We start from the raw sequence: 26,919 nt of genomic DNA on the forward strand, positions 1-26,919 counted from the left end.
TAAATAAAAATAAAATGCTAATTAGCAAAAAGAAAAATAAAAAGTGAATAACATCATTCTTGTTCCCCAAACCTTCACCAAGAAACGCACTCAGAGAAGAGCATCTTACTTAACAGGTTCAAAGGTCTTTTTGCTTCTATCTGCTTGGGACTGTTCAATCGAAATCACTTGGTTGATGGCTTCTACCTGTGTGGGAAAACAGAAAAAGGAAATCAATCTCTTAATAGTTTAGGTAAGGTACCGAGATAGTGTCCATTTGTAGAGAATGTTCAGATGCCTAAAACCTTCGCCAGGGTCCCAGGCTAGGCTCCAAGTGGAAGCTCTGAATGCTGAAAAAGCCACGTTAGACTAGATGACGGGCACTGACATCAGCAGTGTACCACTGGTACTCAAAGGGAAAGACACCAGTTGGAGGAGGGTCTTGCCTACAGAAGTAAGTGATGAAATACGGTGAGTGCTATTAAAAGATGGAAATATCAGAAGTAAGAATGAATAAAATAAAAAAATAAACTAAACAAGACCAAGGCAACGTAAAGAATCCATTCACTCATTCATTCATTCACTATTTAGTGCCAGGCCCTGCAGTAGGCATTCAGATAAGTGAACAAAGCAGCCGATACTCTTACTGTTGCCCTTTTCTTTCTAAAAGAAAAAAATGTGAAGAAAATTGGAAATGGCAGGATTAATGCCCTTGGACGCACATATCGAAACACAGCGAATTCCATTAGTGCATACAATTAACACATATTAAAGGGCGTAAGTTTAAGTGGATGAAAATCACTTGGCCTAGTGGTACAGGCTTGTAATGGTAGGCCTTGGGGACGCTGAGGCAGGAAGATCATCTAGTTCATGCTCGCTTGGGTGACAAGTGAATTCGGGAATAGCCTGGGCAACTTAGTGAAATCTCATCTCAGAACAAAACACCACAAGAGGAGCTCAGTGATAGAGTTCTTGACGCCCATCAGTTCGATCCCTGCTAATACACATACATGTGAGGACACACACACACGCCCATGTGCACACACACACACACACACACACACACACACACACACACACACACACGCTCCTGTTCTGGCAGAGCTTCAGTTCTAATATGAGGCAATAATGACTTGGCATATAAGTAATGCGGAAGTCGTAGGTGATCTAAGGAAGTAATCGCGCCGCTGCTACACACCCTGTTCTGTGAACAGTGCCAGCACATGGGCACTCACGCTGGAACCATCTTTCCAAAGGCTGCTGGACCTCAGCTAGCGGCCAGCGCCATCTCCCCTTCATGTTCTAGTACACACCAACGTTTTCACAGTGGACACATTGTCTCCGTCATCAGAAAATGTTCGGCTGTCCCTATTGGCTTGCTGTTTGCATTTAATTATTGCTACTGACTCACTTTAAGAGTTCACTTGGGAACAAAGGGGAGTGGTAGATACAGCATTGGGCGACATCTTAGAAGACACCACGCCTAGGGCCAGCTTCACTGTTAGCGTAAAATACATACATAACGGACATGGGTTCCCCTAAGGGGCTGGATAGGAGAAAACAGTGTGACCGCTCGCTCTCAAACCATGCTGTGTGCAACTTAGAAGGGACTCTGCCGAGCTGTTGATGATGGCTAGAAGTGAGGTGTCACAGCCAGACTAACCGAGTGGCGGATGTGTGACCCAAATAAATGATTGCTGCTATCTTTAAGTCAAGAATGTTTGACATAAACATTATGTAGCATAGATACAGCAACTCTGCCACTACTGTCCTAGGTGAATTATGTAACACCGCTGGGCCTCAGTTTCCCCGTGTGTGGCCTAAGTAACAGTTCTTTATCTTTTGAAGTTAGAGAACTCCTTGAGAGCCAGGTGAGGACTGAACCCACTTCCTGTGCTCATCCACCAGTACCAAAACTAAAATGGCCACGAGCAAATACACTAAGATGAAATACAGTTTATACATTGGAAACCAAAAGCCACGGTTTGAGGGGTTGTAGTGCTGGGTTTAGGGCTCAAACTCGAGGAAGTGGCAGATTCCACTTCCTATGTCTTGAACCTTTATCCACCATGGTGTCGGAAGCACAAGCCACCTCACCGATGTCCTCACAGAGAAGAGCTGACACCCCCCAGCCATAATCCCATTTAGGCACCAGGTGATAGGTCACCCAAATGTGACTGGTGCATCACAGAAGCTGACAGCAGACACACGTGTTGTCAAGGCAACATCACGACCACATCTGACCAGGGCAGAATTGTGCTCTGAATAAATTACCGCTGTTATTAATTTGTTAAAGTCACTAAGGTTCGAGGTTAGGATTATGGAGTAATAGATAACTAGAACACTTAAGAAATACAGATTTGGGGCTGGGGATTTAGCTCAGTGGTAGAGCGCTTACCTAGGAAGCGCAAGGCCCTGGGTTCGGTCCCCAGCTCCGAAAAAAAGAACCAAAAAAAAAAAAAAAAAAAAAAAAAAAAAAAAAAAAAAAGAAATACAGATTCGAGTCAGTTGAATGAATAAAAGGCCTACCTTAATTCCGAAAGCTTTCAAGTAAAACATTTCTATTGGCTTCAGGCCCACTTGGGTCTTAATAAACTTCGGACTTCCCCAGACTTGGATGTGGACGGTTATCTGGAAATGGTTCTTCTTTTGACAAACAAAAGCTTCATCTACTGGTGAGAAAGTGAACCCTTTGTCTGTCACAACCTGATAGCCCACTTCAGGCCTGAAAGAAGAGGAATCAAGAAACCAGTTTGCACAGTATTTTCCTTTGTCGTCGATAATATCAGTAGTATGAGCGCTCCAAGAAAGCCCATTGTGCAAAGTGCCCTCCACGACATTTACTCAGTCGACTTCCTGCATTTTCACTGCAGAAATGGAAATGATATTTGGAAGCACACCGGCCTGCTTATCTCCCTACAAGGAAGCAGCACGAATTTTACCCAATGGGACCATTGTTTCTCTGGACTCCGTCCCCTGGGTGGTTTCTTTTTTTTTTTTTTTTTTTTTTTTTTGGTTCTTTTTTTCGGAGCTGGGGACCGAACCCAGGGCCTTGCGCTTCCTAGGTAAGCGCTCTACCACTGAGCTAAATCCCCAGCCCCGGTTTCTAAACTTTTAATCCGACTCCACACCATACACTAGAAATGGGCGCTGGAAGCTGAGACGACACCGCACCACTTAAAATTATCTGGAGTACAGTTAATCTCCTCCCTTTAAAAAGAAGCTTCTAAATTTCACAGACACCTCAGATACTCAGGTGAAAAAATGTTCAGCCCTCTGGCTGTAAAAAAAAAAAAAAAAAAGCAGGCTGGTCAGAACTGCCTGGAACAGCCCTGAGGCGAATTAACCAGAGCCGGTCATTGCACCGATTGGAAAGAGTCTCCTCCCTAGAATTCTCTTTTCCCTTCCATCCCAGGCTGGAAACAGCGCTGGAAACACACCACACCACGGGATTTCTTCTGCATAAAGGGCTGGAGTGGTAACAGGGAGGGTAGTCGGGATTTTGCTTTATTTAGTAATTCCAATAGTAATGCTGTCTGTAACATGATTAAAAAAAGTACTTTTAAGTATTAATGAGAGAGGGAGCTGAAGAGATGGCTCAGCAGTCCAGAGTGTGCACTGCTCTTCCAGGCGATTTGAGTTCAGTTCCCAGCACCCACTTTGGGCAGCTCACACCCACTCCTTTTCCCTTCAGACTATGTATGTGCACATACCCACGTACGGACACATGATTAACAAAATAAATCTGTTTTAAATATTAGCACATTAATAAATGGGCACATTAGGTGCTAACTAACATCATTGAGTAGACACAAAACTGAAAATGTTAAAAACTTTCCTGGTGAGATTTTCCTGTACACGTTGCCACTGTGGAACGTGATCTTTAATTCATCGGGGCTCCTGAGAAAGGACGTTTTGTTTACGAAAGCAGTTTCTTCTCAGAGGCAGGAGTGAGAGGAAGCGGCACCCACTGGTCTCTTGTGAGGCTCCCTGCCTCTGAGGCCTCAGCCAAGGTGGCTGCTGCTATCACAAAAGCACCAAACTTGGAAATTTTGCTCTAATCCCCAAAGCGGAAACCATGAATGGGTCTCTTGGGAAGGAATGTCCATGTTCTTTGTGAGTTGAGTACCTGCCACTGAATCCTGTCCCTGCATCATTGATACCTTCCAATAACCAATCAAAGGCCTGGCCAATGCAGTGATCGCCAGCAGCAAAGGAAAAGTCACTGAACAAGGAATTGGACAAAGACTATGTATGAACCTTATGCTGTCTAGGAACTTGACACTGACTCTGGTTCTTCTTGAGTTGTGGGTCAGAACCCGACACAAGGGCCATATAACTGAATGGGCAAAATCTAGATAACAACAAAAATCGGTAACAATAAAAGGTTGATGGACACACAGTGGCCAGAAGTAAATTAAAATTAAATGTGCAATGAGTCCATGGTGTCTCTGGCTGCGTTGGTGCATACCACATCATCTGGTATGATGTCGCTGTACCCTTAGTTCTGAACACACATGTTGTAGTATGCACACCATCACACCACACGAGGCCAATGATGGCTGCCTGAAACACAGCTCACATCCCCAACTGTTGGATGTTATGAATTGCAGCATTTCTACCGTCCGTACAAACTCTTCTTGTTCTTCAGAAAGATAAAAATTTGATGACAGAAAATACTTTTTTGATATTTTCCTGTGATAATTACTCAGCATGTAAAGATCAAACAAGTTAGTTTATCTTTGAATTGGAATGTGTTTGAATATTTTATTTTAAAAATTGGTGTTTGAATTGTCAACTATTGTTGCAATTTTAAAAAAAAACGAATGTTGGCTTAGAATATGGATAGAATTGCCAACAGTTACTGAATGACTTTAAATATACCTTTTACAGCTTTATACTATGTATTCATGTGAATCAATGTTCTTGGCATTAACAATAACAAAACCAGAAACACCTATCAACTCTGAAAAACACTGAAGTTATTCCATGTCTTACAGTAGCGAACATTGAGCCAAGACTTAATATTTATGTAAAAATTAACAAGCATACCCATCCTGTTAGTGTACAAATTTATTTCTCTTTTTTTTTTCTTTTTTTCAGAGCTGAGGACTGAACCCAGGGCCTTGGGCTTGCTAGACAAGCGCTCTACCACTAAGCTAAATCCCCAACCCCTATTTCTCTTTTTTAAATGGTGAGGTTATATTTATACCAAAGATTTGTTTAAATGTTTTGTGTACCTTTCATATACATACACACACACACACACACACACACACACACACACACACACACACACACATCTTCCCAGGGTCATTTAACAATTGCTCAGGCAAGCAGGCTGTGAGAAGAAAATGTTTAAGAAGCCCAAGGCTAAAGGCTAGATGGATAAAGTTACACTGATTTACTGTGGATAATAATAACTGTCTTGGTGAAAAGGAAGATTTTTAAAATGTTTCATACTTCTCTGTCAAAACAAAACAAAACAAAACAAAACAAAAACCCTGGAAGTGAGGCCTTTCAGCCGGACAGGAGCATCGGACTGAGTTGCAGAGCAGCTGTGTGCAGAAAGGCGAGGACCAGTGAGAGCTGAACTGAATTGTCCCGAACTGTGACAATCTCCAACTGAACACTCATTCTATTTGCTGCTAAAGGAGACTCTCCTTGTGACGTCAAAATGACATGAAGCCAACTGAACTTGCGTTGCAAACTCTCTTCTGTCATATATACTTGAAACACTCAGGAAAGGAAGGGTTAATAAGTGTTAATGCCTAACTCCATTGCTTTGAGGTAATCTAGGGGAACAGCATTTTTGGTGACAAATTAAACATATTTACCTATAAACAAATAAAGGATTTTCTGTCTCAATGACTTGAAACGTCAAATCAAGGGAGCTTGAATTATCATCTCAGTGAATGTTGCTTTTCTGTTTGTTTAGAAAACGTGAACATTGGTTAAGTACTGGCCTTTGCGTTGACTCCGTCTATGTACTCCTCTTTCCAGGTCACTGGAGCACAGACAGGCTTTTGAAATAGACTGGTGTGTGCATGAGTGCATGCGTGTGTTCGTGCATGTGTATGTGTGTGCATGTGAGCCAACGCTTGTGAGCGTGCATGTGTGTGAGTGTGTGTGTGTGTGTGTGTGTGCCTGTGAGCACACATGTGTGCATGCATGAGTGTGTGTGGTCTGTCTGTGATGGCTGGCTCTAGAGCACCAGTACAAGTAGAGGTCAGATGGTTCTCTCCTGCCATCTTGTGGGTCCCAGGCACGGAACTCAGAACGGCGCATAGATGCTTCTATGCACTAAACCTCACAGAAACCTGTTTTAAAAGTCTCTTCTGGTAAGAGGGAGAGGGAGAGGGAGGGGGAGGGGGAGGGGGAGGGGGAGGGGGAGGGGGAGGGGGAGGGGGAGGGGGAGGGGGAGGGGGAGAGGGACCTTTTAAAAGTTCACCAACTCAGATGCGTGGAGATAGGAAGGTCTTTTACTAAGACACATATTTTGAGTGTGACAGTTTCATGCTTCAGACAGAACATGACATGTTGTCCAAAAGATAATCAAGGGAAGGCTAGCTCAGAAGCAAGGCCTAGAAGCTTTCCTTTTGTTTTCTAACTCACAGACCCACACACAGCCGTGACATGTCAATGAAATTAGCTCCTTTTCTACCAAATACACACAACTCCCCAGACCCCTTGACTCCTCAGGCTTGACTTCCTATAGCCTCCCCAAGATTTCTGTCCCAGAGAGAAGCTTCACTGTATTTGCACTTGGAAGATGCAAAAAAGATCCTCAAATGCACTGTCTGGTATTTCTCACCTCATGGCATATTTATTACTTGAAAATTAGACTCTTAGAAAATGTTGACTTTGAACCTGACAACATGGATTCTCCGCATGGATGTTAGGAGTAGACGCTGGTCACCAATTTAATGTGCCCACCCAAGGATTCTGCGGTATCACAAATTTACTGAAGAGTTAGTTGTTAGTTATTTTCCAGGGTTTCCTTTTTTTCCTTTTATCTTATTTTTAACATTTATTCTGAGAGCGGTGCACATGTGGATGTCCATCAGAAGACAACTTGTAGGGCTCAGTTTTCTCCCACCATGCAGGTACCAGGGATTAAACTCAGGTCAACAAGCTTGACAATGAGCACCCTTATCTATTCAGCCATCTGGTCAACCACAGCCCCCACTCCCCACTGCATTTTCTACTGAGCCTGCGGTCATAGAAAAAGCTTCTCTCCCTCCAACATTCAGTGGGTAAATTATAATGAGTTGTAACTACAAGTCTGGGTTCTTGAAAGCCAGGAGGAGCGTTTGTCTCAATGATTCTTTATTTAAGGTACAAACTATGAGGGTCAGGACAGATACTTTCTCAATGGCTTCGCTGATAAGATCAGGGGTGGCCCCTAAGCCCAAACACTTGATTCAGTCCTAACATACAGCTCTGTCTCAACATCTGACACCAAGCCCCCAGTCCATCTCAAAGGCATTGCTCTTTAAGACCACTTACAGTTTTTCATAATGACTGTCCAACATGCTATGCCAAGGGACACTTTGGTATGGCTTCCACTTCAGAGCAGGAGAGCACTGGTCCGCAGGCATCCCGTTATGACCCTCTCGGTCATGGTCCTGCTCTTCAATGCTCTGAGTCCTAGTCACTGTGAAAACAAACAGGTGAGTTAGGTTACTCTTACCAGGCTGGTCCTCTGTGACTCACGTTGCCCCTGGAGCTAGGGAGTTGGTTGTGTGTGAAGCAGAACAACTAAGGGAGCTACTGAGTGCCGGAGACCAGAGGTGTGTTGCTGACCCGGATCCATGCCCTCTAGTAAGGATGTGTTAGTGTCGGCGATCTCTAAGAAAGGTGACTGGACACCTATGGCATCGTACTTCTTACATAGCTCCTCAATATTTCCTGTATATCTGGGCCTAACGAAGTCTATGCCCAGCCCAAGGAGGCTGGTTACCCAGGTTCAGTCAAGATGTAGCATTAATGCTTGCTTATATCTAGAGTGGCCATGTGGCCTAATCCAGTGCAAGCACGGCAGATCCCAGCACTTCAGGTAATGCAGTGATCAAGGTGCTTTCTCTTTCCCACGAGGTTTGAGCCTGTGAGATACATTCTCAGGAGCACCTGGTAGCTTCTGGGAACAGGAGAGAAAGCCCCTCTGGGGAGGTGGGGATAGCAATGCTGACATCTGGTCCTGATGTAACTTGTTTCTGGCTCCGATCCTAAATGTTTGTGTCCCACAAGCCAGCAGATCCAGTTGGCTTCACGTTTGTATGTTTTTGTTTGTTTGTTCGTTCATTTTAGGCAACTTGACGATTTGGGTTTTCAGTTTTACTAATTTCAGTCAACCTCCTAGTTCGGTATGCATCTTCGTGGCACCAATAGTCTGTGGCTCCCAAAGATGTCAAAGATGCACACTGGAGAAAAATGTCCACTCTTCAAACTGCTGCTAGAAAAGCCCGGTATCTGCATGTAGAGGAACGAAACTAGACTCCTATTTCTCACTCCATACAAAAATCACCTCCAAGTGGATCAAAAAGACCTTATACTCTAAAACCGCTAGAGGGAAAACACAGCCCTAGATAAGGACTTTCTGGGTAGGACGCCAGGTGCTCAGAAAAGGTCAGCGACCAACAATGGGACCTCATGGCGTGAAGAGGCTTCTGAATAGCAAAGGAAACAATCTGAGTGAGGAGAGAGCTCACAGGAATGGAAGAAAATCTTTGCTAGAGGCACCTCTGTGTAAACGTTGGGGGCCCCCCCCCGCAAAAGCAGCTCCTGCAGGAGGACCAATTGAGGACTGCCTGAGAGACCAAGGCCTGCTGGTGCCAACAATGCCAGCCAATCAGGAACTGCTATTTAGAAGAGATGCATTCTTGGGACCAATGGGGGTGCAGGTGGAGGGTATTAAAGGAGCTTAAAGCAGTGTTCCGGGAACTTACTGTGGTGTTTCTCATCTGCTCCCAGAGTCCGTGTCCTTGACTCTGTGCCACCTCACCTCCAACCCCCAAGGGCAGGTAGGGTCAAGTGGCCAGTAGGTCCAGGGCACAGGCAACACTGGCAAAGAGTTAATGCCAAGTGTGTACACGGAACCCAAGAAACCAAACAAGGAAACTAACAACTCAACATAAAAATTGGTCTAAGGAACTGAACAGAGAATTTGCAAAAGAAGAAATACAAATAGCCAATAAATATACTTTAAATTGTTTGTTTGATTTTAAGTGCTTTGCTTGAATTTGTGTGTGTGTGTGTGTGTGTGTGTGTGTGTGAGATGTGTGCTCCTTGTGCACATGGAGGTCAGAAGAGGGCATCAGAGTCCCTGGAACCGGAGTTACAGATGGTTATGAGCCATGCGGGTCCCTCTGAAAGAGCAACATGTGCTCTTAACATCCAAGCCAGCTCTCCAAATAAATGTTTTTAAAAGTATTCATCATCTTCAGCCATCAGGAAGATGAAAATTTAAAGTACTTTGTGATCCCATCTCACCCCGGGTAGAACAGCTCGTAATCAAGAGAGAGAACACAGACAGCAAACCCTAGAAAGTTTACAGAGAAGGGTGCACTTACTGTCTGTGAATGTGTCTGCTAGTGCAGCTAGCATGGAAATCAGAAAACTAAAAAGAGAAAACAGTAGGATCCCACAGAACCACCTGTAGGCATGTTCCCATGGCTCTCTAGCCTACCACAGAGACAATCGCACATCTCTGCTCATTTCTCCTCTAGGTCACAATAACTAGGAAGGGAAATCAGCCTGGGTGTTCATCCACTGGGATGTGGATAGTAAAAGTGTGATCTATAATAGAATTCTATCCAGTTGTAAAGAAAAAATGGGTGGAACTGGAAAATAATAATAATAATAATAATAATAATAATAATAATAATAATAATAATAATAATCAGCCATATGTATAGAGAGTTAACCCAGATGGAGAAAGACAATATCACGTTTGCTCTCATACAATGAATCTATTTTCTAATTTGCATATGTGTGTGAGTGTGCGTTCATTTGTATGTGTTGCAAGTGAATCTAGAGCTGACGAAACTAGAAAGGGAACTATGAGAGAGAGAGAGAGAGAAAGAAGCTTTGAGGTTTGCTAGTAGAATACATGCAATACAATAGCAGGAGACAGATGTTGGGGGGTGAAAAGGTTAAGGGGGTGGGGTTGGTAGGAGTGTATGCTTCTCCAGAAAACCTAGGCTGGGTGCTCAGCACCCATGTCAAGAAGTTCATAACCGTCTACAATCAGGAGATCTGATGCTGTCTTATGTCCTGTGGGCACCTGCACTCAGGAGTACATACCCACAGAGAGATGCACGCATGCACGCACCTATACACAATTAAAAAGAAGCAGTTCGAACAGAGATAACTCGTACAAATATGGTCATGCATTAATAAATGGAAATCTTAGTGCTGGGGGTGGGCTACTTCCCTTTACTGACAGCTAAGGGGACCTGAGACCTCCGAAACAATGCTGGCAATTGCAGCTGCTATTGGTTTCGCACCAAAAGAAGCTGGTAAGACTTGCTGCTATTTTGCTAGATGGACATGATATGTCAATCAAATAGTCTTCTACATAATCATCTTTATGTCCATTGGCTGATACTGTCAACTTTGGCCAAAGAAGTTTCTTTCTGTAGTGGCCAGTGCTAAGTGCAGAGCTGCATACATAGTCACGTGACAAAGTGACTGTTGCCTGCTCAGCCATACATGGGATATCTATATCATCCCCTCCGAGGCTTGGAGGACAAGGCAGAAGAGGGGAGAGAAGAGCACAAAGGCCAGAGGATGGGATAGAATATTGTGAAATCTTGCATCCCAGACAGACCTAACCATTGCTCACTTGAGCTCACAGCTACTGTGATTATCTGCACAGGACTGGGCCCATCAGTATCCTGCCATGGAATGGGATGTAGCGCACAGAATGTATATGGTTGAGAGTGGTCAATAGGAGAGGGTGGACATTTTCTTCAGTGGCGTAGCCATTGGTATGATGCCAGTTTCTTGTAAGAAACATGAATGAAAATCACTGAGTCATCAAAAATGAGGACATAGAAGCAAAAAGAGAACTGGTTTGTAAGAAGAAGGGGATGGGGGATGGACATCTTGCCTGACATCAGGAATGAGAGAGCCAGCAGTCTTTGGTAAGACCGGCTATGGGCTGTTAGTAATCATGATATTAGCTGTAGAATGTGCCACAGTCTATAGCTTGGGGAACATGAGAGAAAGGGTTTGTATTTTCTTTCGCTATCCAATTTTCATTTCCTTGTACTTCCATAAAACAGAGTAGCTTCAAGTCACTCGGCATCCCAAATGTCACAGGAAATGTCATTTCTTGGGATATCAGCATTAAATGTCTCCTAACACACATGAGTTTTGGTTGTTCGACTTCTCAGGTGAGAACATGAACAGGGTGTGATGGTTTGAATACGCTTGGCCCAGGGAGTGGCACTACAGATGTGGCCTTGTTGGAGGAAGTGTGTCACAGTACGGGTGAGCTTTGAGACCTTCCTCCTAGCTGTCTAGAAGACAAACTTCTTCCTGGCTGCCTTCAGATCAAGCTCCTTCTTCGGCACCATGTCTGCCTGGACAGGGCTGCCATGCTCCTGCCACAATAATGGACTGAACCTCTGAAACCGTAAGCCAGCTCTGATTAAATGTTTGCCTTTATAAGAGTTCCTTGGGTCATGATGTCTCCTCACAGCAATGGGAACCTTAACCAAGACACAAGGTGATGCTAGAACTCCTCATACCAACCTCATACCCGCAAGTGCCACATAGCGTTAATCCCCAAAGCAAAGCCCACCAATGTTTCTCTGTCCGTCCAAGTCTGTCCTGAGCTTTATATTGAACCTCTACTCCTAAAGGAGAAACACCAGGAAAATGGTGCCACTCTCCAAGCTTCAGTTTCCTCATCGGCCAAGTGGAAACACCAAACTTCCTCCTGTGGGAGCACCACCGGCTTCCTCTATACTGCACACCACCAAGGAGACGAAACGCAGCCGCCGGGGAGATGAAATGCATCATCAGATGGGGTACTAGGCCGTGTTTCTCTGGGTGAGAAATGGAGTAGACTGGGACTGAAGCTGTGGTTCTCAAACTCCTGGGCACCCAGATGCTTCTGGGAAATGGCAAAGAGTTGAGAATGAGGACTCACAGGAACCGTGAGCATTTAAATATAACTGCCTGTGGTATTGTTACTGTCTGCTATTCCAGAGAAGCCTTGGGAAATACTGTGTCTGCTGTGCTGACTGGAAGCCAACCAACTTGGCCTCCTTCTTGCTCACAGTGGGTAACAGGGTCAGTGTACCCGGATGTAGCCACAGGACAGCTCTGATCCTTCCAGCCCTCACGGGGAGAGAGTATTTACTCGCTGGAAGAAGTTCAGTGCTAATGACGCTGGAGTTATCTCACTGAAGATAAAGGCATTTTCTGTCCTTCCACATCAAAAATCCATCCTGGTGGCCAATTGGAGTGGTTTAGTCCCAGCTTCCCAGGGAACTGCTAAGTGGCTGGCGAGGTCTTGGAGACTGCAAGCACACTCTGAAGTTCAAGGTTGATGCTGGGACCCATTCTCCTTACTCTAATAACCAGCCCTTGGTGCTTTCTGCACCTGAGAACTGCCCCAGACTTGGCTTTTCACCAGCTCCTTCAATCATCTCCAAGGCAAGAAGCCACTTGTTCACACAAAGTTCTTTGAAGTTTATTTGACGTGAAGCACACACACATATTTTTTTTTTTTTGCTTCTTTATAAGTAGATCTACTGTATCACTGCCATCAGCTCAATCAACAGGATCAGCCTTCCAGGACACACACACACACACACACACACACACACACACACACACACACACACACACACCTTCTAATAACCACCACTGTCCTGCCGTCTGACAGCATAGAGAAATGTTTAAGAGATGCGATGAGAGGGAGGGGTGTTGCCCAGTAGTTAGAGGGCTTACCGGGCATGAGCAAGGTGCAGGCCTCCATCCCCAGCGCCAGCCTCAGAAAGAAGGAAGCTAGGCAAGAAAGAGGGAGAGGCAGAAGGGGAGGAGGGAGTGGGAGAGATAATAAAATATAGTAATATAGGTGTTGGCATCTTTTACCCGCTGTTATATTCATGGGTTTTTTTTTATTATTGCTACATTATCATTACCCATTATTGCTGCAAATGGCAGTCCTCCGTTTGTTTTTCATGACCACTTAAACCCTGGTTGTATAACCTGCCGTTGACAACCATCTGAGTTACCGGGAATGCAATGACAGACGTTCTGAGCCTCGTGTCTTTTGGCGTGTGTGTTTACTTTTCTGTTAGGTCTAGTCCTATGTGACACATCACAGGCTGATAGACTAGGTCTGAGGATGTGCCACCAAATGCTTCTGGAGTGGTTATGAGGTGGGGGTTCTAAGTCTCCTTAACAAGTGTTGACACTGAGGTTCAAAGACCTCAAAAATCCGCTTGGTATCACAGCTCTTAAGAGGAAAACCCGGGTGCAAACTTCCTTCTTCCCTTCATGTAATCTAAAGATCTCTAGAGAAAATCTAGCACGCCAAGGACAGATTACCCAATTCTACTGGAGAAAGTCCTTGGCTTGCGTCTGAATGCCTTTGGAAATACCCCGTACACCTTGCTTTAAAACACTCTCAGAGGTGAACGAACAGAAGATATGATTCTCATTTGATAATTAAGGGAAGCCATGCTTAGAGAGTCCCCAATGGCTAAAGAGAAGAAGCAGGAATGTCTCCGCCCTATATGACATGTTCAGTTATGACACCTCTCACTGGGCACAGGACTGTGTGATCTTGTCTCTAGAGCTGAAAAACCCTTTCCTATTGATGTTCAAAACGCAGAAGAGTCAAGGCTGAAGAGATAGTTTAGTGGCTTTAGAGTACTTGATACTCTTGCAAAGGATCTGATCTTAGTTTCCACAGCACCTACCAAGGTAGCTTAAAATCACCTACAACTTCAGGTCCAGGGCATCCAACATCCTTTTATGACCTCCAAAGGCATCAGGCACACATATGCCATACATACACACATGCAGGCAAAACACCTTGTACATATAAAAGTGTGTGTGTGTGTGTGTGTGTGTGTGTGTGTGTGTGTGTGTGTGAGAGAGAGAGAGAGAGAGAGAGAGAGAGAGAGAGAGAGAGAGGGTCCCATGGAGGACATGAAGCCTCTTTTACTCAGACAAGTGGGGTCAGAAGCAAGAGAGCAGGAGTCTGTCTATACAGACATTTCCTCAGCTCCCTGGAAATGTTAACCTGTGCTTCTGTGGAGGGAAAGAAAAGACTAACCACGGGGTTCACAGATCAACGAGACAGGAAAGGAGGCAGTAAGAGGTTCAAAGCTCCACTCAAATAGAACTGACGTCCACACTATTCTAACATGAACACTCTCAGAGACGACCACATCTGGGACTTGGCTAAGAGGGTAACGTCGTTGTTCTCAGCCACAAACAACAAAGCCACATATGCACATGCCCATGCCTGAAGCCAGTGGTCTCTGGGAGAGTCCTCAGGGTTTAGTTAGAGGCAGCAACCACAGCAGGTAAGAAGCAGCAGTTCCCTTCTTTCAGAGCATCCATTGCGAGAGTTTGAGGACAGGAATAGGAGGGGGAATTCCTGGAGGAAACCCTCACAAAACTGACTCCTGGGGACAGAGCATGGGATTTATATACCGAATTTGGGGCACGATTCACACTGCATACATTGGAATGTCTATAGTAGCAAGCAGAGTTGGCCTGGAGTATTATCCCTTCTCCTAAAAATGCCAACAGTTTGACTTCAGATACCAAAGGACCAAAGGACCAAGTTATCCCAAGTCCATCCCTTTAAGCTCAAAAAAATGTGCTATGTGTTATAGAAGATAACACACATGTGGATATGTACACACACACACACACACACACATGCACATCGCACATCACACACACACACATGCACACACCCACACACACACTCACGAAATAAATCTACAAAGGGCGGTGGGCAACAACGAAACAGGAAGCCAACAGGCTCTTGAGAGCTCTGTATATATACCATTTCCCCAGGCTTGCTTGGAGCCTGTCCCTCTGAGACCCGTTTCTCCTGAAACAGAAAGCATTTTCCCTGCATGGGAGAGACAGAGGGGCACCTGTGTGACTGGGCTGCATGAAAGATACATCAATAAGGTGGACTACAGTCCCACAGCCCATTGTTGGTCTTCTATGAGAGGGATCACAGCTGTGCAGAGCTGCTGAGAGGCAGGTCAAAAGCCTTCCCGAGACAGCCAAGGCTTTCATGCCTTGACTTTGTCACCAAGCCACACTTGCTCACTTGGTCTTAAGTGGTGGGCCCATGCGCAGCAGTCCCATGAGTCCTCTTGTATCTGCGAGAGCTTTCTCTTCTTTGTCGGGGGTAGCGAGGCTCTGAAGTGGAGAAACAGAAAGGTTGGTTAGTATCTTTGCTTACTGTTGCACGAAAGCAAACTGAACTTCCCAGACCTTTGCTCTCTGGTTCCCCGAGTCTAACTCCAGTTCTTTAAGGTTTGGAGGGCGCTACAGTCTATACCAACCAATGGAAGATGCGTCTGCGTGAAAGATAAACTAGCAATAGATTCGAAGCAGAGGGGACTCGGACTGAACGTGCGGGTGTACGTTTACGTCTGTGAGTTCTCTTCGCGTGGAACTTGACCACATCCACAAATGGCTTGCTTTGGCTTTCCAGAGAAGGAGGGATAGAGGTGGGAACGAGGAGAGAAGAAAAAAAGACCTTGATTGACAGTTATCTAAGACCTAACTCGTTCCCAAACTGCCTTGAGGGCCTCTGCTGGAGGCAGCATAAGAGAGAGGCGCTTCATTCTGCCACCTGGCACTGTTATACATATTCCTGACATTTTAACTTTTTGTTGGGTGAGGACCTTGAATCCCCGAGATTTTTAATGAAGCCTGTCTAAACCAGGAACATAGGTCCTCATGGGGTCCTTTGTACGTCTCCACACTGCCACCTGCTGGACAGGCTGCCGTGGTCCCTTCTGGCACTCCAGCTGTGGCTGCTGAGGGATTCATCACCAAGTATCTGATCCTTTACCCAGGAACGTGGCACAAAGGCTGCTGATGGTAAGAGAAACTCATCCCCAGTCGGGAGGGCCCCGTTTGGTGGTGGGAGGTGGCGGGGTGACTGGACTCCGGGTAGCCGTTCTGAAAGCTGCTGTGGGTTTTGCCAGACATGCTCTGCGGTGGATGCTCAGGCAGTGGCCCGGGGGCTGTGGTGGAGTGGAGGAAGGCAGCTGGGATCCTCCCTGCAGTAGGTCTTGGGGTCCCGCAGCATGCACCTGAGGGGAAGACAGGAGCAAAGGGTGTGCCTCATTCTCACCAACCAGGCTTGAGTGACCTGTGCAAGGTGCTATGCGGGTGGACTCACCTTTGACCTGCGGAGGAGAGCGTGGGTCAGACGCCGAGTAGGGTGGGGTGTCAGGGAGTTGCCGTTGCCTGGGGATTAGAAATATTGCTTTTCTTTTTGCTCTGTTTCGTGTCCTGTTTTAGTCACCGACGGGAGGCAAACCTCCGTGGGCAGCACCCCAGGGGCAGGGAGGAAAAATAAATTCAAACTGGGCTTCAGTGTGTCAGGTTGGGCTTCAAGTTCCAGCTCTTCTCTTTTCTATTCACTTCTCCAGGTCCCTGATGCCGCCGCCCCCTCCAAAATAAAAATCATTACCACACCCTCTTCAGAGAGGGTTTGTGAGAATTGGGGAAACGTCCCTAAAGCCCGAGCTGCAATTGCTCCAAACGTAGGTTCAATGGAATGGTAAATGTTGTCACTGAAGCAGGGCAGGGTCTTCCATCCATGTAAGTGTGGGGCATCACAAGCTCTTGGAAGTTACTCAAGGGTTCCAGAAAAGGAACATCACAAAAGGAGATAAAAGTTTGCTTTCATCCGGCACTATTTGGGGGCTTGGCGGAGGGAGGAGTTAATTGAGGGGGGGGGGAATGGAGAGATTGGACGACAGGGCTTGAGTTAGCAGAGACTGCCTGGATCTGGCAGAGAGAACTGACAGGGAGAACGTCCATCAACCAAAGCTCCAAGAGGAAGCTCAGGACACTAAGGTCACCACAAGCTTCAAATTTAGAAGAAGGGTAGAGTCGGAAATAGGATAGAATGTAGGTAGAAGGAACAACTGGACCCTTGGGTAAGCCCCCATTCATCACTCCGAAGCTGAAAAGGTTTGTTTTCTGAGGAAATGGATCCAGGAGGGCAGTAGTCCAGGTAACCAGAGACAGCTACGCCTGCTGGGATGAACACAGAAGGATGTATCACAAATCTAAATACCGACACTGGAGACAGAGCTCTGTGGCAAAGAGCTTGCTTAGTACATGCTAGGTACTGAGTTCAATTCCCAGCACTGCAGAGAGAAAGAGAAATCTCAGTGCTGAACTGAAAGGCCCTTCCTCAGCTCCACTCCGAATACATCTGAGCAGATTTAAGACGTGAGAAACTGGAATATTATTACTGCCACGGAACAGTGAATGTGCCATGGATAAGGAGAGGACACGTTCTTTAAATGACTTATGACGAAGAAATTGATTGTGTATTATGAATGAATGGTACACACACACACACACACACACACACACACACGCGCGCGCGCGCGCGCGCGTACGTGTAGGCCAGAAGAAGGTGTCAGATTCTCTGGAGCTGGAGTTAAAGGTAGTTGCCGGCTGCCAGATGTAGATGTTGTTAATCAATGTTATCCTCAAATGGCCGCTGGGCCATCTCTCCTGCCTCCCCTCCCCATTCTAGTAATCCTAACTGGAAATAAAGAGTCAGTCCCAATCACTCTTCAGTGAAGTCCGTCCTTTGAACATGATCTGCACACAGAACTGACACAGATCAATGAAGCAGCAGATACTGCCAGGAAGCCTGCGGCACTAAGGCCAGAGCAGCCAACCACATAAGGAATGCAGAAGAATTCCCAACAGCTCTCCTGCCTAGGAAATGCATGGTCAGCTCCTGCCAGACCTGATCTTCCAGCCAGGGGAGACCTTAAGTTGTGGAGGGCATAACTCCCCAAAGATGTTGGAAAGTGGACAAAATCAACAGGATTCTGGAGAGATGTTAGACTTTCGAGTGGCTAATACTGTCTCTAGCTTTTGGAATAGATGGTTATTTTTAAAAAATTCAAGAGATTCTTAGCAGCTGACAAAAATGTATGAATTTGCATTCTAATTCCCTTGCTTTTGGACATACAATCTGCTTTTGTCCTTTGGAGGATTAGTAGAGAAACACAGTCTTCTGGATGTTGTGGGCCATGCAGAGCAAGAGGAAACCAAAGAGGCTTTATCCTTCCATAGCTGAGGTCATAAATACCTCTATGCCCTGTGCCCAAAGCAGCCCGTGTTGCTTTATACGTCAATTCTGATGGAGTCCTAGACTTACTGACTGCATACTATGCTACTGACTCCATGAGACACCAGGCAGGACCCACACCCATCAAAGCAGGACTGTCCTGGGACCAGCTACAATTCAGCAGCCAAGTTCCCAGTTTCCTCCCGCGACTCCCCCATGCTCACACACTCACCAACTGTACCTCTCTGAAACCCCACAGTGAGCTCAGATCAGCACAGTACTGCTTCTGAGCTGTAGCCCCATAAATATGAAAGATTAAAACAGAGCATGAGGGCTAGAGAGGTGGCTCACCGGTTAAGAGAACTGACTGCTCTTCCAGAGGTCCTGAGTTCAAATCCCAGCAACCAGATGATGGCTCCCAACCATCTGTAATGAGACTCGATGCCCTCTTCTGGTGTGTCTGAAGACAGCTACAGTGTATTTATATGTAATAAATAAATAAATATTTTAAAAAAATAAACAGCATGAACATGTGAACATGCTTCGTGTGTGAGTTCATATCTGAGGGCCGTCCTTGACACCACGTCAGAAATGGCGACCTTTCCCAACCCTCAGTTTCTACTCTTACCTTCCTCTGATGTGTTTTCATCTCACTAAGGGACTCCAGACCACCTGCCATTGTCTCTGTTCCCACTGGAGATACTAACAGCGGTGGCTGGTGTGCTAAGACTGAGGGAAAGCAAATGTCTCTCCCCAAGAGTCAGCAACATGGAAATACATTGTCTGAGGAGAGTCTCAAATCTACACTGACTCCTATTTAGAGTAGATCTACCTTTTGTTTCCTTCAATACATCACCGATCCTGGAGGTGGGGCTGGGTGCTCTGCCAGGACAGACTGTTCCTTACCCTTGGTAAACTCTCGACAAGGAATCCATGTGCTTCATTCATGGTTGTACCTTATCCCCAACTAGGACAGGGACAATGTCACAACCCCCCTGAAGCCTGCTTGCAAGCTGCAAGGCTCTGGCTCTCTTCCCACTCCTCCTCTGCTGCTTTAGAGACAGAGACCCTGTTGGGAGAATCTTGTCTGAGCCTGGCACCAGACTAAATCTTACATCCATGTCTGTCATCCCAGCTGCAGAGGTGCTGTGACCATCCTTGCTCCACAGTGAAGCCAAGACTGGTGACATTACACAGTACGCCCCGGGTAGATATCCGGGGAGCAGTCAGAGTGAGGAGCACCAGAGCTCCCCTTCCGTGCTTTCAATGCAGATCAAGCTAACGCTACTCATTATTAAAGGCAACTTCATTTGTTTTTACAAATCCTCTTAGGCTGGGGAAGAGTGGAGCACTGCTTTAGCCTAGGTTTTCTCTCTAGGCTTCCTCGGACTTCACTAGTTTGAACCCAGGAATTAAATGGGTCAGTGAATTCATAGAGCTGTTTACAAGCTCTTCCCACAGAATTGCACATAGCACTCACCCCTTTCCACAAATTCAAGGTGAACCGGGTCAGCACCATGCTCTAGAGGCCACAGAAATGTAACAAACTCCTGACTCCAGGTCCTAACTAAAACTAGAACACTGGCTGCTTAAGCCGAAACTCAAGACAGGAAGAAAATAAAACCAGTTACCGACTCCTTTGTGACCCATGTGTCCCCACCCCCATGATGTCTCCTCTACTATGAAGTTCCCACACATCCTCACGTAATCAAAGCTATATTAGGTACACAGAATAACATTTTGCCCTATTGTTGATGGTGCCTCCATAACATAATGTTACCCAGGGATGTTATATCCATCTGAGATGTTGTAATTTTTTCTTTTTTTTTATATAGGGTCTTAATATGTAGGCTTGGCTGGTCTGGAACTCACTATGTAACTGAGACTGCCCTTGAAGTCACAGAGATCCCCCTGCCTCTGCCTTCTGAGTGCTGTGTGTAACTCGTGTGTGCCTGGTCAGGGTTGTGCTATCATGCAAATGACTGTGAGCTATCAGGTGGATGATGGGGTTCAAACATGGTCCCTCTGCAAGAGTAATGAGTATTCCTAACTCCTGCGACAATTCTCCAGTCCTGAAGATGGCCTTTCTTAATGGCCGTTAATCAAAGAGCAATTTAGTAGAAGAGGAAATAACTGAGGACTGTGGTAAGCTCAGATCTGAAATTCCTCTCTGCCCAAGCCAAAAAAGAGAAAACTATTGGGTTAAAACCACCACCAACCTGCATAAAGAGACTAGTACTGTAAAATACTCAAGACTTAAAGTATAGTACTTTTGTATTGTAAGGTAAAATAAGCTTGTATTAATATCACGATCATCAAACCAGTCCACTACCCCTAAGGTCACAGCTGAGCCTGATTCTCCTTGCTCGTGCTTGGACGTGACTGCCTCACTTACCCGCCTGCACATAAGCAAGTTTTATCTTGAGTCAGACTTTTCCATAGATCACTATTGACACTTTTAATGTATTTCCCGGGTTTTGTGTTTTTCCAAAGCATTCCTCAAAATGGCCATCAGCCTGAAAGTCGTGTGTAGAAGAAAAGATGTGTGTGGTACCACTAGGCAAGGTGTAAGCCCAGCTTTCATCAGAGCATCACTAGACCTCAGCCTCCTCCCATCCGTGAGCCATAGAAGTAAACGTATGGCATCTCACAGGCACTTAAGTGTAGATCACTACTGCCCAGAGCAGTCTATACTCAAAAACACCCATTTGCTTGTCTCCCTCTCTCCCTCACTTATAGCTGCCCCTCATCCCGCTCCCAAAGATACAGGGTGGGTTCTCTTGGGAAAACCAGGCCTGATTCTTAATAGCAGTAGCTAAGGTTGTGGGTAGATATCTATGGGTCTACAGGAAGGACCATGATTCCCAAGGATACATCTCAATGGCCTGAGGACCCAAGGATACAACCAGACTTTCCACCTGAGAAGGTGGTCCTTTGGGTTAGGTTCCTGTTTATATCTTTCATCCCAAACTGTTAGGTTCCCACTTAAATGTGGGAGCTAAAGTGTTTATCTCACAGGAAGAGGCTATGGAAGAGGAGTGACTAGACCCTAAGAAGAGAGCTGGGGAGTAGAGATGGGATGATTAATGATACAATGGTCCAGCAGAGTAAGAGAAATAACTCAATGTTCTATGACACAGCAGAGTACCCTTGCCTGATGATAAATAACTACATATTTCAAAATAATAGGATTTTGAATGTTCCCACCATAAGTAATAGAAAAAATTTGAGCCAATGGGTGTAATAATTACCTCGATTTGATTTGATCATGGCACGTTTTATATCTTCAGTGTACTGTCACTGCCCTCATAAATACATACAATTCATTTAAAACATACATCTTTAGTGTTCTAGATTTATCAGGGAAAACTAGAAAAGAAAGCATTAATACGAAAAACAAAAGGTCTCCCTAGACCCTTCAGAGAATAAAAGGTATGCCCGCACGCACATGCGCACATGCACTGCTGGGCATTTGTTAATGCTGTTTGTATTGTTGACGTCCTAGTTTGAAATGACTGTATTCAAGCTTGTGAAGCTCCTGCCTCAGCTTCCCACGTAGTCAGGATTACAGGTGCATGCCACTGTGCCAGGCTAGAAGTAATGTTGGTAGTCCTGAATCTGCCCACACACTTCCACTCAGATAATTAAAGAAGAGGGAGAATTTCCTAATTGTTTAGAAGGGCTATAATTACTCCAGTTGCAAATTGGAGTAATTGCTATACAATTCCGTGTAAGAAAGGAAAACTGGGGGTTCAGGTTCTCAGGAACATAGGCGTGAGTCCTCAACAGGCCGGGTGGTGGTGTTTGCCTTTAACCCCAGCACTCAGAAGGCAGAAACAGGCAGGTCTCCATGAGTTCAAGGCCAGCCAAACCTACATGGCAAGTTACAAGCTGACCGAAATGTTCACAAATTACAGCTAACAAGATTCTTAGGTCCAGAATACTTTTTAGGTTTTCTAAACCAAAAGAAAGAAACCCTAATTTTTAAGAATAGACATAAGATTTTAAGGACAATTTATCACACAAAAAAATTGAATAAATGGGAAAGGAACACACAAAATTATGCCCAGCATCATTGCCTATTAGACAAACATAACTAAAACACAATGAATGATACACACTTGCTAGGATGGCTACATTTTGTTAAGATGGCTACATTTTTTTTTAAATTGATGATTCAGACAATAAAGAGAAGCAACAGGATAACTGATAGATTATAGTGGTAATATAAAAGAGTATAATAACAAGACAATATTTGGCAATTTTTACAGTTGCATTTGCGTTTACAACAATATGACCAAGCAGTCTTTATGCTACATATTTACTCTAAAGAAGTTTAAACTCTTGGTTACACAAAAACCTAACCGGAGGGACTAGAGAGATTGTTTAGTGGATAAGAAGACTTTCCCACAAACAGGAGGACTGAGTTTGGATCCCTGGCACCCATTTGGAAAGGGATGTGTAGCCTCTTGCATGCACCTGTAACCCACACACTATGTGGGGGCAGAGGTGGGAGGGTGGCCAGGACTTGGTAGAGGCCAGACGAGTTCTAGATTCAGAGAGAGGCCATGTCTCAAAAGAAAAGGCAGAGAGAGGCAGAGCAAGATACTGCATCCTCCTCTGGTCTATGCATGAACACGCACGCACACTGTAAGTAACCGAAAATCTGTGTATAGAAATGTATATAAGATAGCATTTATAGATGCTAAAAAGTGCAACTAATCCAAATGTCTGGGTTTGGGAGTGGCTAAACTGTGGTGTGAGCATTTAGAGGAGTCTTTCTCTGGAATAAAAGAAATGAGGGAATGACCAAAGGCATTCTAACTGGAAGACAACAGATTCAGAAAGTATCATATGGCTTCATTTATTTGATGTTCTGGCGGGGGGGGGGGGGAATAGAAATTATAGAGACAGAAGAGAAATCAATGGTTACCAGAGTCTAGGGGGGCTGTTCTACAGTATAACTATAGTGGTCCTCTATGAGATTACCAAAACGTAGAAGTATATCCAAATAGTGTTATTGAGACCTGAAGAGATGGCTCCGTGGCAAAGAGCACTTACTACTCCTCCACAAGACCAGAGGGAGTTCTTATCACCCACCTTGTGTGGTTCATAACCCACCCCAGGGAGCCAATGCTTTCTTCTGACCTCTGAAGGCACCTCCACACACATGGCATATAGTCACACAAGTGCACACACACTCACACACACTCACAAGTACACACATTTATAATTTTTTGAAGCACATTGAGTTTGCTTTATGTAAGTTAAAAATAAAAGAAATCTGAAGCAGCTATATCAGTGGCAGAAAAACAACACGGGCATAACTTTCTCTTAAAAAGTTAAGAAGATTCATAAACAGTCTTCCAGACTGAGCAAGGAAAAGATATTGCCGACTCCAAGAGCAATAGGAGAGTCACACTACAGATCCTACAGATGTTAGAATATAACAGGGAGGGACTGGAAAGGTGGTGGCTCAGCAGTTAAGAGCACTAGTTGTTCTTAAAGAATACCTGGGTTTAGTTCCCAGCCCCATATGGTGGCTTGCAGCCATCTATAACTTCAATTTAGAAGGAATCTAATGCCCTCTTCTGAGTCTCACAGGTACCAGGCATGCCTATATATATGCATGTATATGTGTGTGTATGTGTGTATATGTACATATATATGTATGTATATACACACATATATACATATATATGTACATATATATATATATATAGATAGATAGATAGATAGATAGATAGATAGATAGATAGATACACTGTTGTGTTTTATAAAAAGATAGAGGGAATATGTTTTGGTGGATGTGTAGTCAAGTACAGGGTTAGGTGGTGCCTCCATGGGTCCATGCTGAGGCATCCCTTCCCCCTGAGGGACCAGCCACATGACAGTATAGTATAGAATAGGATTTATTCAGGGAATGGGGAGGGGAGTTGAGAGGGTAGTAGGGCAGTGAAAGGCAGAGGGAGAGGGAGAGGGAGAGAGAGAGAGAGGGAGAGAGAGAGGGAGAGGGAAGGGAAGGGAAGGGAAGGGAAGGGAAGGGAAGAGAGAGAAGAGAAAAGAGAAGAGAAGAGAAGAGAAGAGAAGAGAAGAGAAGAGAAGAGAAGAGAAGAGAAGTAGAGGCTGGCCATGAGCATGTGGAGAAAGAGGGGGAGGGGAATGGGGAGTGATAGGGGAAGGGGCAAGAGGACAGAGTGGGAGCAAGAAGGCAAGACAGCAAGAGAGAGCTGAGGGACAAGCAGCCCCTTTTATAGTGAGTCAGGCACACCTGGCTGTTGCCAGATTAACTGTGGGGGTGGAGCCTAGACCAAATGCTAACATATACACAAATACTCATGAACATAAAAATGATTAAAATGTATAATAGGGAAATTGAGCTTAACAACCTAGGTAAAATTAATAAATTCACTGAAAGTCATGAACAGCCTAAGCTGGTCCCTACCCATCAGTAACCTCAATATCCCCCTATCTATGAGACATACTGAACTTGCTGTGAAGGAAAGGATTTGGGAGAGAGAAAATAAGGCCTGGGTAGCTTCACTGGTGAAATTTGCCCACGGTTTATAGAAGAAATAAGATTAATTCTACTCAATTTCTTGTTTAAAAAAACCGAAAAAACAAAAACAACAACAACAACAAAAAAAAAAAACCACACAAGCAAAGACAACACTCTCCAGATCATTCAATTATATCACAATTTTAAATACATCAAGTGGAGAGCGGACCACCATTACTGATGGGGGAGGGGGGATGGCACCATTACTGTGGAGAGCCGGGCGCCATTACTTACAAGGCTCCTAAATCAAAGTCATTGCCCAAGAATTCTTCAAGCAGACTCGTATCCAGGGCTGGGTTCTCCAGAGTGCCACTGGCTCCGTGTGCTGCAAAGAAAAAGTGGAAGTCTTGAGAAGCACAACTTTTCAGAGTGGCTGCTGAAACCTGGGCAAGCGGATACCCAGGCTTACAATGTGTTTATTATTGTAAGTGTGTTCTCTTTGCCAATGAAATACTTCCTCCAGAAGTTTCTCCAGATCACCCTTTCCAGCAAGACTTCCTGGTATTGTTTGTATGAGAACAATTAGTTCTTACGTTGTATTTAAGCCAGTCCTCCTACTAAGCGTTCTGATCATTTGTGATGGTAAGTTCTTTCCGCTGACTGTCTGAGGCTGGTGTAGTGCTCTGTTTTTGAGCCTCTGTAACACCGAACGCTTGTCTTGAGCACTGTTGAAAACTCTCTTTCCCTCGCCCTCTCCCTCCCTTGCCCTTCCCTTTCCCTCTGCCCCTCCCCTCCCCTTCCCCTCTCCTCCTTTAAGGAGAGGAATTGCATCTTCCTTAATTTTCCACTTTGACCTAAGGCATGAAAGAATCATTTACTGGATAGATAGACAAATAACGGATGAGTGGATGGATGGATGGATGGATGGATGGATGGATGGATGGATGGACGGATGCATGCATGGCTTGCTGATCAGTTTGATCAACATAAGTTAAATATCCTCTTCACCTTTTTTGTTAGACTTCCTAGCATGTCACAGTTCTGTCCTTCTTGACTTACAAAATGAAAAGAAAACATTTATTTTTCACCGACTGTAGTGAATATTATTAGAATTTTAAAAGGATATATAATGCAGTGTAAAAAACATAATGAGGAAGGAAAAAACACATTTTGGGGGTTGGTGAAATGGCTTAGTAGGAAAAAGGAGCTTTCTGGGGGTTGGGGATTTAGCTCAGTGGTAGAGCGCTTGCCTAGCAAGCGCAAGGCCCTGGGTTCGGTCCCCAGCTCCGAAAAAAAGAAAAGAAAAAAAAAAAGGCGCTTTCTATACAGGCCTGACCACCTGATATGACCCCTGGAAAATGTGGTGCAAGGAGGGAACCCACTCCAAAACGTTCTTTTCTACCGTCCATATACACACATGACCACCCTCACACATATACCACACACACACACACACACACACACACACACACACACACACAAATAACAATAAATAAAACACTTTTGCCAGCAGTGAAAATGATTTTTATACTTAGCGAACTCAAGAGAAAATAATTGATTATCACAAATGGTCGGAACATCAAATAGGATGGTTGACTAAAATAAAACATGAAAACTAATTGTTCTTCTATAAATAAATAATACCAACTAATGTTCAGATGAATATAACGGGGGATTTCGCTGAAAATAGCAAAAAACCTAAAACACTTAAGCATATATTTAAGAATGCTTTTTAATTTGTTTCTCATTTTAGCATACTAGCTAATAAGTTTCATTTTTTCATCTTCACACATATTAATAATTATACTAGAATAATTTTTAACTGAAATCTCCATCCAAGGACTTAGGGTGAGATGTAAATAAATGGAGACACATACATTGATCTTTAGCTGACTCAGTAGTATGAAGTTTTTAGCAGATGTCCTTTCAAGCATCTGCCATGTCCCGGTGACTTTTCTGAGGCCACTCCTCTCGCAAAGCCACCTGCTGAGGCGCAGGTCCAGCATGCAGTCTCAACAGACAGAGCAAGGCAGAATCGCAGGTTGTTAGCCAGCAACCAACTCGATTATTTCAACCAATAATTTGAATGAACAGATTTTAAAATCTGGCA

General features: G+C 44.7%; 1 protein-coding gene across 2 annotated transcripts in view; it reads right to left on the bottom strand.

Moving 5' to 3' along the window:
- Nucleotides 1-26,919, bottom strand: part of Myrfl (myelin regulatory factor-like) — a 116,668-nt gene that overhangs the window by 55,970 nt on the left and 33,779 nt on the right. For both annotated transcript variants that reach the window (XM_063264422.1, XM_063264421.1), the window contains exons 2-8: nucleotides 25,104-25,194; nucleotides 16,388-16,455; nucleotides 16,055-16,298; nucleotides 15,302-15,393; nucleotides 7,489-7,636; nucleotides 2,509-2,704; nucleotides 110-186 (exon numbers count right to left, since the gene is read on the bottom strand). In XM_063264422.1, coding sequence (XP_063120492.1) covers nucleotides 110-186; nucleotides 2,509-2,704; nucleotides 7,489-7,636; nucleotides 15,302-15,393; nucleotides 16,055-16,298; nucleotides 16,388-16,455; nucleotides 25,104-25,194 — 916 coding nt within the window. The remainder of the gene's footprint in view (nucleotides 1-109; nucleotides 187-2,508; nucleotides 2,705-7,488; nucleotides 7,637-15,301; nucleotides 15,394-16,054; nucleotides 16,299-16,387; nucleotides 16,456-25,103; nucleotides 25,195-26,919) is intronic.

The sequence above is a fragment of the Rattus norvegicus genome, chromosome 7, assembly GCF_036323735.1.
Source record: "Rattus norvegicus strain BN/NHsdMcwi chromosome 7, GRCr8, whole genome shotgun sequence".
Taxonomy (NCBI): domain Eukaryota; kingdom Metazoa; phylum Chordata; class Mammalia; order Rodentia; family Muridae; genus Rattus; species Rattus norvegicus.